We start from the raw sequence: 14,472 nt of genomic DNA, 5'->3' as shown, positions 1-14,472 counted from the left end.
TCTCAAGACAGAAATCGTGACCACCGAAAATACTCTGCGATCATCAAGGGGCATCTGTTCCCTTCTTACGAGCACGTGGTGTAAGATGAGGAGGGTTAAAGTAGCTGCTGGAGGAAATATACTTGCTATCTTCGAAAAGGAAAAAAAAGGGAAAAGAATAACATGAGCCCGAAAGAGAAATTCCTCGCGTCCGTGAGTTGTGCTCATTATTTCTCCGCGAGAGTTGTTGTCTTTTTACGGTTACCACACCGTGAGAAAGATAAACGCGATTAAGAGTCATCAGTCGTATCTTACGTATCTTGTAAGTCTTATCATTCTGTGTACTTGTTAGAAACTGTCATTAATTTAATTGTTACAATTATTCACTTAGAATAAGCGAATCGCGAATCCTCGTTGTTTTCAATAACGTGGTTATCAAATATATTGGACTATCTGTAATGTTCATAGAGAATTAAATAAGTATTTGGACAAAATAATAACAATTTAAATATACATTGATTAATAATATATAATTAATTGTTTAACAATATCTTTTAATATATTCTTTTAATATATATATTTTAATATATATATATATTTTAATATATTATTTTAATATAGTTTCTATGCAGTTTTTTTCCAAATAATACCTTTAAACTTTTTTGCTTTTGAATGATAGTTCACCGTAGATAAGTCAATATATTTCGTCGATATCAATAGGGGCGGACAAACCTTATCGCCTAGGGACGAACTTTTTCCATAGCGATGTACTCTAACGCGGTAAAGAGCAATTTTATTCGGGACACGTGCCTCGGTGTCAAGCCGGCTAAAATTAAGCGGGAAAGTTCCCCTGTGTAGATGCCTACCTCTCCCGTGCTTGCGTCACCCCTCGATGAGCCCCCCTCCTGTTCTTTGATGCCAGCTGGCAACCGGAAGTAAGCGTAAGAAGCCGGGCGAGGAAATAAAGGAGGCAACGACGAGGGGTGGTGAAAAACCGGAGACGGAGCTACAGCCGAGAACCGTTGCGCCCGATGCGGCCCACTTTTATTCCCGTCTGCGTCGTTATTATTCGTGCACGGGGGTCCATGCCTGATATCCACAGCGGGGATTCACGAGGTAGAAAGGGGAAAAATTCGAGTTAAACAGCTGACGCGGGAAACTCTTTAACCCTCAAATAGCAACAATGTGAAATTTTAACCCAGAAGAAAGTATAACGCGATGATAAGATTCCAAAAAAGTTTATAAAAATTTTAATACAATTATACATTAAAAAATAGCATTTAAAAAGTTATCCTTGTTTTTTTTATTTTGTAAGTCATATTTATAATAATTTTAAACCGCTGTTATTTATAAAAATTTGTTGAATTACATCTCTTAAAGAAAGTAAAGTTTAAAAAAATATCGGATTTGTTTTGGACATTTCATAAAATTTCCATGTTTTATCATAAATTTAAAAGAGGAAACGTTACAGAACGTGCTTATGAATTAATGCCTTCATTAAAATGATTATTTAAGCAGGTAGCAAAGGCTTGAAGACTCTCGTATATTTGCCTAAAGGAGCAGCAGTAAACTTGAAATATCGCAGTGTATTTACCTACAGAAGAAAACGATCAAAAGTAAATTTTATTCAAACGTTCCTCTTGTCAAGTATTCCATCTATCTTCGAAAAAAAAACAACAATGTGATAAAAATAACCAACATTGTGTTCTTAGATGCAGCATTAAAAAGTGAAAGCTTACCTATATACATATATCTACTCGAAAGAATGTATGACAATTCTAGCAAACGTTTAAAACTACGTCATGCTGGCATATTGTCTCTCTATAATGAAAAAATTTCTCCAAGTACAAGAAAGGTAAAAAATAGCTTTGCTGTCAATACTGCGAATCGGAGGAAAAATGTTTTCTCGCAGGGCCGCATACTCAATGGGAAGCCCATCAAACTAACCGTTCGCTCGTAGTTCGGAGTGCTGGTGAACCTGCTCGACCAGGTCGAACCACATCCTGCGTACGGCCATTTCCGCAGAAGCCGGTCGACTGCTGTCCTCTCGACGCTCTCGACGCGATATTACAGAACCGCAATTAACGATATTAGATTTCCGAAGTCAATATTATGATCCTAAATTTATACACGTTTGTCTAACAGACTGTTTACACCAGTCCCATTGTTTGACACATCAACAATCCGTTTATCTGCTTAGGTAACCAAGGAAAAGGTAAAAATTTGCGTGTTTTATTTCTGCTTATTTTAAATTTGACTAATTTATTATAAACTTCGATTTTCCCGAAAGGGTACTGTACTCTAGAGTGATATTTGAACAAAAACATTATTGATAATTTTAACTTGTAAGTTTCTTTTTAACCAAGAATCTCCATGGATATAGTTTACAAGTAATGCGCACAGTTATAAAAAATTCTTAGTGAATCTAAAATTAAGTATCATCCACATTATTTATTTGTATGATACGCGAGCCAGCAATATAAGTGATATGTTTATGTCAATATTATTCTTTCTTTCTCTCTTTCTTTTCTCTCTTTTCGGTTCGACCTCGAGTGTCCCCTCGAGAACGTAAATTCTGATTTCACCAGGATCCGCGATATCCCTGGCGAGATACTTGAGCCTGAAGGTTCAAGGCTAGTCATACTTTCAACCGCGCTGCTCGCGGCACTCGTGTAGCTTCGGGAGAAGTTACGTTAAATGTCGGCGGCGCATAAGAATATTATCTAGCGGACGTAATAAATTATTAAATCGTGCTGCAACGATGTCTTAATAATCTTTCAAAGGTACACGTAATTCCACATATAAATGATAAATAACGCAAACAAAAATACTATATCGACTTGATCGTCGTGGCGAGTCGTGTTTAAACGAAGCACAGCGAAAGATCGAAACCCCCAGAGAAATATTTTGGAGGATAAATTTTGAGATAAGCGAATATCGCTCTCTCCCTCGCAAATCGAATATATTCGAGACGTATAAATGCGCGCACCGGCATTAAATTACACCCGGCAGACGTTATTTTATCTGCTTCTTCCCGACGGCGACGGAGGGCCTGTTTCACCCTTGGGAATTAAAATTCCCACCGACCCGCGGGGAAGAATCCGAGCCCCGGCGCCGTTTGTGCGGCCGATTACCTGAGTCAGCTGTCTCAGCGAGCAGCGTCTTTGCAGGACTCCAGAACTGGCGGTACGAGAGGTTGGAAAAAAGCGCGCGGGTTCTTTCTTATAGGCGTTTACCCGAGGCCGAACGAACGATCCCTAAGGGTGGAAGACGCTTCTTCCCTCCGTATGGGACGGAGGAAGAAGCCTCAGCTGTTTGTCGTGGAAGCCATGGAATGAACATCTACCCCGACTGCGACATTTCGCCATAGACAGCAACATTCTTGGCAACATAATCGCGATTTTCAATCTTAGATAAAAGCTAAGAGCGATTTAATTGTTTACAAGTCAAAGCAATTTATGTCGGTAATTGTCGCAAACTAGTTTCTGATTTGTCGTAAGTTAAAACGAATTAATAACCTAAAGTATTTTGTACGATAGATTTAATTTTATAAGAACATGTGTGATAGAGGAAAAAAGTGTAAGCGTGGCGTACATCTTCAGATTTAATATAAATGAAAATTGAATTTAATATAAATAGAAAATTAAAAAGAGATTTCTTTCTCCTTCAATTTCTGTTGAAGGAGTTGAGTAAATTTGTAATGATGCAACTGGTATATCCATGAAATAAATGAAAAGGATCAAAATATGTCGATGTGCTTTCGAGAAGTCGACACTAATCTCGGGAAGAACTGCTCTCAGAAAGAAATTGATCTCGGAAAGAAAAGTGCGCTATTGTTTTGCATGGCAGAATCGCGCGGCGATAAATCGTGCTTTTCTTGGTTTTACGACTATTCGGAGTAACGGAGATCGCGTGTGCGTCGTAAAAAGCGGCTCCAAGTCAAACCTGACGTTAATTTCCCGCGGGCGGCGCCGATGATACTTAAACTAGAGCTAAAGCAATTTCGGTCGGTGAGAACTTTTTCCTCCGGCCTTTCAATTGCGCTCTTCAATCGCTGCCGCATTCAAGCGTGACCGGAATTTATAACTAATCCTTTCAAATGATAAATTCGACGGAAAGGACTTTAACGATGTTATATCCCGCGATTATCCAACTCTTTTAAGGTATCACTATTTTTTTCTTTATGGACTTTCAAACGCCGTAAATAAGAAGAATATTCATTTACGTACAAAAAATGTTAATTTGTCATACGAGAATTTTAACAGCTGTAGTATAGACGAAATTTTTTCATATATAACGTAATCCCTTTTTATGGTATGCACATATCCAAATTCTTACTTTCATATTTCTAAGCGTTACATACAAGATTCATAACTCACATAATTTATCGATCTTACCCCAATTTACACATATATATATTTTTAATTTTTAGATGCAGCAAACACGATTAAAGATTTTTGTGTGTTATTCCACAGACATTCCACAGGTTCTTTTAAAACCATTTAGGTCAGTCATTATGTACTTCTAATTACATCTTTAGAGACTGAAGTGGATAATTCCGATATCTTCAAACGACTCATTAATGGTCCTTGAAACCTCGTTTTTAAGTCCCCTGTTTCGTGTCTCTGAGACATACGTTTAGGATTAAGATAGGCCGAGAATAAGGAACTCTTTATGCCTCCATCAGAGTAAGAGCTAATATATCCTATACCCCAGGTGAAACTCAGTTTTGGGACACCTCGCAATCCGTTTCCCACGGTGCAGGCCAGGTAACTCCGAACGTTTTCCTCATAAGCCTCTTTGCGGCGTTCCTCTCTTTTTTCATTCTTGTTTATCCTCGCCTCGCCCCCGCGTAGGGCCCCGTGAAATCGAACAAAGATAATGTTTCTTAAATACATCCCTTCGGCAAATAGGTGAAAGGATCGCCGAAAACAATAGCATCACGAGAGAGAAGCTATTATAGTTTGCAAAACCATCTATTTTTATTAAAATTTTGCTAAAGAAAGTGTGGGAAATGTGGGAAGAATTTAGAATCTACAAAAATAGAAACTGGTCAAAGCTTCTACGATGATTTAATTGAGTATCGAATTTAAAAGCGATCGCAATGTTAGCGTATCAAATATTTCGAGGAGTTGCCTCGAGTTTCACGACGTGGAAAAATATCGTAAGTACCGAAAGTTACGAAATTGAAGCAATTTGAGCGCGAACGTACATCTCGCGTTAGTTTTCTTCGCGTGTGCGTTACAACGTCTATATCCCCTCAGGCAATTTGCTTAGTTTCTAACTTTATTCAACGGCTTTGAAGTACTTTGAAGCAGCGTTTCCATGGTCACGCTATAAGCGTATAGCAATAGTCAGCGTTTCCTACTTCTTGTATTCTCAGAGAATTTAAACTTTATAACTCCGACAATCACTGTCGACTTTCGAGAAGGGACTAACAAGCGCCAATTTCACTATTTCTTGAAGCACCGTATAAACAATTGCGCGTAGCAATTGCATCACGCCGATAAGATCGCGTCCTCCGAATGATCTATATCACCCGATCGATCGAGAATTAATTCAGCAAGATAAATAAACCACTCAGAATACTCACGGACTGGTATTTTCTTGGGATCGACGGTGCTGAGTCGCTCCTCGACCTTGTCGAGCTTGCGACGTAGGTGTCCGCTTCTCTCGGCAACCTGGGCCAGCTCGACGGTGAGGCCCGCGAAGATGTCCTCCGCGACGGTCAGGAGGGAGGCCAGTTGCTTGAGGGAGCTGGTGAGAGCGCCGTTCGCCACCGCCTCGAGCTCGGCGCCCACCGGCCAGCCCGGATGCGAGCCCGCCGGCACATGGCCGCGGCACACGTGCCGCGGCTCTACCTTCCGCATCACGAACGGCATCACGACGACGGTGCCGGCGGCGGCTTGCTGCTGGGTAGCGTATTTCTGATCGACCGCACTCGCGCATAACACACTTCAGCGCAAAGTTCTCCCTCATCATCGGAGCACCGCGTCGCTGCACGGCGATCCGCGAAATCGGCCGAATTCCGCGGATCCTCCGTGCCGCCGGCACGACCCCATGCTGCGCGGTGGTGGTGTGCCGCCTGTTTCTTCCCGTCGCTGTCGAACCGTCGTATATCCTTCTATCACGTCACCGCGATTCGGTTTCTTTTTAATTCTCCCAGCACTTTCACTCCGCACTCCTGTCGAACCACGAGAGATCGAGGCAACACGCGGCGCGTCACGAGCCGACGCTCGATTTTCGAAAGTCGCACCGCGTGCGCGACATCGCGGTGGATTCTTTGAAAATACCGCCACTTGCGAGATTCTTTCGCGCGAACTTTTTTACGGGAGATCTGCGATCAAATCGGGAAGGGACGCGGAAAACACGCGAAACGATGGCGCACATCGGTGCGAACGTACCGCGCACCACGACGATGGTACGCGAAGTGCCGGCCGGTCTGGCAACCAGTCGCCGAGCAGCCGGCTGCTTCTCCCATTCAAGCGAGCATGTAAAAGGCGCCCTTGCCAGCTGTCTGGTCGTCAGCCAAGCCGCCGTCGCCATCTATCGACCAGCATTGCTGTGTGACAATATCTTCTGCCGTTACATAATATTTTTCATATAAAAATATATAATAATACATTAATGTAAATTCTAATAAAATATTAAAATGATAAAATATTAGATAATATAAAGAATGCGCGCGAGGTCGTTTTATCGCGTTGGTTTGACCAACAATGAATAATGTAGGAATCAGAAAACCTTCGGAAGCTACACAACTTTGAATTTCACATTCTGCAATTTGAAGCTTGAGAAAAGGAAGCGAGAAAAGGAACAAATTAAAACTAATCTAAAACAAAATAAAACAATTGAAAGCTCATCTTCATGAATGACAAGAATTCTCAAGCTAGCTTCTATTGTATATCGTATTTCTGATGAGAAGACATTTTAAAAGAACAGATTAAAAGAAATTATTTTGTGCGTACAATAATGCATAGATATTAGATATTCTTATTAGATATTGATATCGAAATTATGATTATCTAATTAAAGATGCGTATATAACTTTTTTTATCTTTTTGTGATTGATGTAAAATATTTAATATATGTATTTATATATATATATTTCTGAAAAAAGAAATTTAAGATATATATTATATATTATAAGTAATGCGGGCAATTAGCTATACGTACCACATTAACAGCGAAACCTGCCATCTATTTCGCACCAGGAACCTGATAATATAAAATTCTGACACAGTGAAAACTTAAATGTTAAGTGACATTCTTCGTGACGCACTGTTTTAGACTGAACCAGATTTTCCGGTCAATAGCTATAATATAAAAACGACGCTATAACACGCCCAATAGAAATGAAATGTTTGTGTGAAAAGAGCTGTGTAGCTTCCTCACATTTAAATGATTAATTATTGATATATATTACAGAATACATACAAATAAACACACACATACATACAATCCAATTACATGTTCATTCTCATGGAAACTTCATAGACGACTGCGCTATCCTAACTTAGCAACGCGAGATGCGCGCTGCATACGCGAACTATCGACCCGTGATAGCCGCCGATCGAGTTAACGAACGTCGTAATTCGCATTTATTTTCATAGCCAATTAAACAAAAAGTTACACACAGCGGCGGTAGCTCGACGAGTGCAACACTCGTTAGCGTAACAAATTTAGCAAGCTGGCCGGATTCGAGTCGGCGTAAAGTAAGCTCCGGAATTGGGTTGATGTAATTGATAGTCCGAACTTATCCTTGCCTTTCTCTCTTTCTCCTATTAGGAGAATCTAATGGCCGAGGGTTACCGGTAGCTAGCGCTTTCTTTCGCCTTAATTTTCTCCGTATGTGCGATTTCACACGATAAAGTTTCGCATTTAGGGCCTCGGAATAACTCTTTTCACCCCCCGAAAGATCCGCTTTTCGGGGAAAACGATTGCCCGTAAAACATGCTACAATTCTAATTTTATGGAGAATGTGGAGAATCTCTCAAATGATATTATTACGATCAAAATAATAGACTGATATCATAAATTCAGGTAACGTTCTACGTATGTATCTTATGTTTTGAAAGACATTCAAATTACTTTACGAGACGCAATGATCCGCATCCACATTGCATGTTTGACGCCAGAACTCTATGTTCAATTTGTGTATTAGCGTAGGGTGCGCGATGTAGTTTAACGTGTGAGATGTAGTTTAATATGAGATGGAAACCAGACGGACACCCTTGGCGTTGAACGTCTTGCGAAAGTGAATCTGAAAATATATATAGGGGATATCTCTCTGCGATATCTGTGCCATTGCTTAAATCTCATCAATCAACATGTACGAAACTCCGAATCAATTACCCGTGTTTGGTATTCACTCGAATGAATTTAAAAGTATACGATAAGATTACGTGTACCACGGTGCAGTAGTATAAAAAGATTTAAAAGTCCAAGTTATATGCTGTTCCCGGAGTAAACAGCTTGTACGTTTCTTATGCGCCTTTTTGGACAGGTTTAATCGGGACGGTACTTGAAAATGATTAGGTTGCGGACTACTTAAGGATGCTAAAATCGTGTTCTTTAGTTCTTTATTATCCAACGCGTATCTCAGCTCTGCGCGAAGGAGATGCATGCTTAGGGATCGGCACGAATCGAAGAAGTCCCATAACAGAGTACAGTCAAAATAAAAATCTAGGAACGTTTCGTAACTTTTAATTATTCGTCATTATTGCGTGATAACTTCTAAATTCTTGTTCAGAAAAGTTTTAAATTGTCATCAAATGAATAGATTATAAATAAATGAATAGATAGCTTAGATATTACAGTTATCCAATAAGAAAGAAATAATTTGAGTAGGAAATGTGTATTATATATACACTTTTGAAATTTCAACTAAGACAAAAACTCATACAACATAGGCATAAAAATTGATAAATCTGACATCTCATTGTATTATTATTGTATTAAACACATATATTATATTTTTTTAATTTTGTAAAATTTTCAACATTGATTACGCGTTAACTCGTGTTTACTCAAGATTTCCCATTAGGGTTTCGCGTAGCGCCAACTACATTTTTTCATACACTACTACTATTTTAACAGTCTCGGCCATTTTCCGGATTAATGGGGGCAACAACCCAAGAGTTGTTGGCACCGTCGGTATAAATCAAACGACCTTAAATTAATACAGCCCATTTATACAAGTATAATTTACAATCATGCTATAGTAGTCGCTGTAGTAGTCCAAATTGTTTGCACAATTACTCGATCAGGTAGTCCTTAAGAATCCATTCATCTTCTATTTTTAGCCACGCCGCGTGTTCGCGCTGTTGTATGTACTCGGAGCGCGGTGAGCTACGGCACGCTGTTTTTAGCTCACGCGCAAACAACATTGAGCAATGGGTGCATCGGGGGATATCCGTCGGACAATCGAAGGTTCAGAGTGCATAATTACGCGCGGTGACAGTACCCCTTAAGTTAGCCGGGAATGCCCGCACAGGACGACACGGATATGTACGCGCGCGCGTGTACACGTACGTGTTTGGCCACCACCAAGCGCGTCGTTTCTTGTTTCAACCGGGTTGCAATGGTCGGATTTACCTGCCCTTTTCAGCGGCCGACTTCTTTTTATGGACGGGGGATATCTTCAGCGCGCGAGGATTTATGTCAACAGACCTCGGACAATGGCCGAATTGAAGGACGGTGGAGGGTTTCGAAATTATTCGGCCCGACAACATCGGACATCGGCGAATAATTAAGAGCGCGCGCAAAAAGTACCCGGGAATCTGTTGTGACAGAAAGTGCAATTATAATTGACGGTATCTTTGAGGGCGGGCAAGCAACTCCGGCTCTGGATACTTCGGAGTAATATATGTCTCTTCGACGGAACATGTCGAAAATAACTGCGGGGTTGGAAAAAGTTGCAACCACTTGGGATATGTAATGGGATATGCCTTAATCGTCTTCCGCGTCTATTTTTGAACCAGGATTTTTAAAACGAGGTAAATGTATTTGAAACCATAAACCATTAAAAACGTTGTACGCACGCACAACATAACTCCGGAAATATCTCGAATTCTTTGTAAAGTTCTTTTTGAGACTCCGATTTATCCAGATGAAACTGCGATTCAGAATTTCTTAACATTGATCGTGCAAAAATAATTTGTGACAGTTTGCTTGTATAATGTTTCTTGACTTTAAGCAAAAGATTCTGTACCTCCTTTATTTCTACGCTCTTTTCTTTATAAATATCGAAGATAAGAAACAACGTGAGAAAAATACCTTTGCCGGGAAAACGATCACTCGGTACTTTATGCGATTGCGAGCGTGAAAAAAACGGGCTATACTTCAATTTTTTTCGCCGAATATTTCGACGAAGAATTCGCATCCGGCCGCGATGCAACAATGTTCGCGAACGTATTCAGGAATGTTCCATTGGCTTTCGGAGGACGCTGTACCATTCGATAGGCACGCAGACCGAAAACAACAGGCCGAGTTATTTCGATCGGCCGTTGGGAATCTTCGAATTCTACAAGTCGCAGAGTAGCGATACGAAAAAGTACCGGAAGGGACGGAAGGGTTGCCGCAAAGTCGAGCCGAAAGGAACGTAGGCGAAGATCGCGCGCGCGACGGAATGGCGGGAGGAGAAACGGGGTTGGGAAGAGAGATAGGACAGGGAGGACGAAGAGAGGAGGGGAGGGGGACGAAGACGAGGAGAAGAAAGAGAAGGAGAAAGAGAGAGAGAGAGAGAGAGAGAGAGAGGGGGGGGGAAAGAAAGAGGAGAGAACGATGCACCGCGTGCGAATTCCCTCCTCGCGGGTTCTGCGCGCAGTGCGATGCCTAACCCTGGGGGCACAGCGTATACCCCTTTTCCCGCCCACCCGTTAGACGAGAGCATGCTGCACTCCCCCTCCTTCTCTATCGCGCTCTCTCGTCCCTCTCCCACTCCCGAGTCGCTCCGCGACTCCTCTCTTTTTCTGCCGTACGTCCCCCACTCCCATTTACGCTACACAAAGTTGCAATTTATAGCCGTCTCTCTCGCCCTCATTCGTCCCTCTCTCTTTCCCCCACTATCGCACGTTTCCCACTCCGGTTTTCTTACTCCCACCGCCGAGGCCGTCGAGTCTCGAGACACCCACCAGCGGCACCAGCTACGCCACTCTCGAGTACCCTCCGTGCACATCCTCCCCCTCCCGCTCGCCGCGAGAGTACTCTCACGGTCTTGTCTTCCTCGTTTCTCTCCCACCCTCTCGATCTCTCTCTTTCCCTCTCGCGCGCTGCGCGTCGGACGATCGGCGCGCCGAAGTGCGGCGACAGGCGTCGCAAATTCGCTCCTCCGCAACTTCGGCCTCGCTCGGTCGGTTCCGAGCGCCGGCCGGAGGCCGGAGGAATTCGCCAGTATGCGCCGCGCTGCCTTGCCGGCAAGTTGTACACGTAGTGAATAGGTTTTCATTTTTTGACCGATACATGCGAGATCGTCCGTTTCTCACGAGTCACGAAAGCGAGCGATAGCATTCCGCGCGATTCGCAGATCTCTCTCACTCCCTTCCGTCGATCCGAGGAAACGCGCGGGCGACCGTCAACGCGTACGACAGCTAATCCGGAGGACTCCCACGTCACCCACGTGTGCGCGGAATTCGAGAGGCGCGATCGGGTGCTCCGATCGCGAGAGGAGAACTCGCACACGCGCGCGCGCCGAAGCGACAGCGCGGAGGACCCGGCGAGGGGGTATCGATGAGAGATACCAGGGGGAACGGTCTCCCAAGGGCAACGAGGGCACCAAAGGTCACCACCGTCATCGCGATCACGCCGTCGCGCATCGCGTCGGCGGTCTCTGCCGAAAATCGCGCCGCCAGCCGCCGGCCGTGCAGGCGGAGAGGAGTGTTCGCCGCGCGCGAATCACGCCGCGATACCGCGCCGGACAGCCATCGGCAGCGACGACGTAGAGCGTAGATTCACTCGCTCATGCAGCGGGCCAAGTTCCTATCAAAACATGGCCACGTGACCCCCGGACGGCACGGCTTGTAAACACAGTTTGACCACGTGGTTCGCTTCCTCTCTCCGCCGCTCCGAACGCCTATCTGTTTCCCTCTCTTTTTCTCTCTCTCTCTCTCTCTCTCTCTCTCTCTCTCTCTCTCTCTCTCTCTCTCTCTCTCTCTCTGTCTCTTCGCTCGGCCGCACTTCGCGCGCTCCGGTCCGACTATCTCACTTCTTCCCTCTCGCTCTTCCCCGCCGCCGCTGCTCCTCTCCTACGTCTCTCTCGCTCGCGCGCGCTCTTTCGGCACGCAGAACGGCTCCCGTCGGAATCCTCAGTTGGTTCATCGCCGTCGACAGTCGCACGCGAGCACGGCCGCAACCGATCCGCTTCCCGCGAACCCGGTCGTCGAACGTCGCTCGGGCACGGAGCTTCGTCTCCCCGGCGCGCGTGAGCGTCGACTCGCGCCGAGTCTCGCCCGTCAACGTCGCTCGTAACCGATCTCCCGTCCGATCGGTTCCGGTTTCGGATGGTGATGTGCTGAAGAACGCCAGTGTCGGGAAAGAGTGAAGAGACAACGCCGGCGACGGCAGCAGCAGCGGCAGCAGCAGCAGCAGCAGGAGCAGGAGCAGCAGTAGCCTCAGCGACACACTGACTCGAATCCGGCGCGAACGAAGCGCGTCTACCGTCCACGAGCCTTCATTCCGAGCGGGAACGTACAAAGGCCGTTGCGTTGGGCACGCGTGCTTGCACGCGCATACACACACACACACGCGCGCGCGCGCGCGCACACGCGCGCACACGTGCATGACTCCAGTGATAGTGCGGCTCAAAACGCAATCCGATCTGTCGAGCGCGCGCGAACGGATTTTCTCGGTGCCGCCGATCGTCGGCGGTTACCGATCTCCGTCGGGCAGTTACGCGCACGATCGCGAATTTCAGCGGAGTACGCAGGACGGCCCGGCGAACATGATGGATTCGGTGCCGGTCACGGTGTCGGGGTCGATGACCCCGTCGCAGCAGCAGCAGCAGCAGCAACAGCAACAGCAGCAGGCGCAGAAAAAGGGGGTCTCGTTCGAGTTCTCGACTTCGCCGGATCTGGAGACCGGATTCGAGCCGCAAACCCGCGCGCGGTCCAACACATGGCCGTTACCGCGGCCGGAAGGGTACGTGGAAGGTAACGCGCCGGCCACGAAGGAGGGTGCCGAGAGCGGTACGCCGCCGCATCAGGGGCAACTCGCCCAGGGTCTGCTGCCGGTGAAGAAGAACTCGTCGCGGAGGAACGCCTGGGGGAACCTGAGCTACGCCGACCTCATCACTCAGGCGATCACCAGCGCGCCCGATCAGCGGCTCACCCTCTCGCAGATCTACGAGTGGATGGTCCAGAACGTGTCCTACTTCAAGGACAAGGGCGACAACAACAGCAGTGCCGGTTGGAAGGTAAGTGAATTTTCGCGTCGCACACTCTCCGCCGAGGTTGCGTTTAACGCCTTGCCTTCGAGGCAAAGCCGGAGTAACGGGGTTTGCCAAGATCTAATTTAAGTCACGACATTGAGATGCTTTTCCCGAAACGTGTCTTAGATCAGGGACGTGAACGGCAATGAGAAACGTGCGGCGCGCATCAGCTATTTCATGTTAAATCTCTCGGTTTCTCGAGAGACATTTCGAGATGCACGGGCAGAAACGTGCGTACACACGTGTGTCCTAAGGATATATCGTTAAAATATCGGATGGCTGTGACGAAACGCGTAGCTCGCGCCGGCATTAATTCCCACTTTAATGATCTCACAACTCGGAGTAGTTTTTTGTCGTTTTTTTTGTCGCTCTTTCAAGACAAACCTCTTCTTTTTAACAAGCGCGCAATATACAATATAATAATTCTCGTAAAACCGATGACTCACGTGAAATGCGATAAAAACGTCAAACGCTGTCCACGTTCCCAAAGTGTGGCGGCCGCGGCAATCGTGAGTTTCATTTAATGCAAGAATCGCGCGATTTTTATCGGGCGGGACGAGAATCGGGTAACCGAGTTCGAGGTAACATGCGCGGCATGAATGCGAGAACCCAAGTCGCGCTCGGAGTCACGTTTACAGCGGTATATGAAGACTTCCGTTTTCGTTATGGAAACAATTGTGACACGCGACAGTGCGAAGGTTAGACGCGAGAATTCATCCGGATGGAATTTGTGCGCACGTAACGATATTTTTGATGATTCACGTTACGCGATTACATTACGAACGGACGTTTCAGAGAGACGCCTGAGAAGAGCTTCTGTTTCGTAATTAATGCATTTTTAAACTTGGTACTTTCAGTAATATAATGATAAAAAAATATGCTGTGATCCTTTTGTCGATTAATTTTCAGTTTATCCTAATTATTAAATTTTATGTTAATTATTATTAAAGTCTGTATAGATACGGATTTCGAAAAAAAAATCAACGCATCTTGTGATTAATTGCTCCGCGAAAATATAACTCACGTACTCTTATTTTACATTTTTTTTAATTAGTGGAAACGCTTGA

General features: G+C 44.9%; 2 protein-coding genes across 4 annotated transcripts in view; one reads left to right on the top strand and one right to left on the bottom strand.

Moving 5' to 3' along the window:
- Gukh (NHS actin remodeling regulator GUK-holder) overlaps positions 1–6,417 on the bottom strand; it is an 80,165-nt gene extending 73,748 nt beyond the window's left edge. Inside the window, exon 1 of one of the 2 annotated variants that reach the window (XM_077417657.1) lies at positions 5,573–6,417. In XM_077417657.1, coding sequence (XP_077273783.1) covers positions 5,573–5,861 — 289 coding nt within the window. In that variant the 5' untranslated portion in view covers positions 5,862–6,417. The remainder of the gene's footprint in view (positions 1–5,572) is intronic. The other variant, XM_077417656.1, reaches the window with a different exon arrangement.
- Positions 6,418–11,356: 4,939 nt separating this feature from the next.
- Foxo (forkhead box, sub-group O) overlaps positions 11,357–14,472 on the top strand; it is a 170,276-nt gene continuing 167,160 nt past the window's right edge. For both annotated transcript variants that reach the window (XR_013258796.1, XM_077417586.1), the window contains exon 1: positions 11,357–13,390. Coding sequence is in view for 1 of the 2 variants with exons in the window: in XM_077417586.1 (XP_077273712.1) it covers positions 12,758–13,390 (633 nt within the window). In the remaining variant the exon portion in view is untranslated. The remainder of the gene's footprint in view (positions 13,391–14,472) is intronic.

Source organism: Temnothorax americanus, unplaced genomic scaffold, assembly GCF_048541705.1.
Source record: "Temnothorax americanus isolate GAGA-0224 unplaced genomic scaffold, ASM4854170v1 Scaffold5, whole genome shotgun sequence".
NCBI lineage: Eukaryota > Metazoa > Arthropoda > Insecta > Hymenoptera > Formicidae > Temnothorax > Temnothorax americanus.
This window is presented reverse-complemented; position numbering and strand designations above follow the sequence as displayed.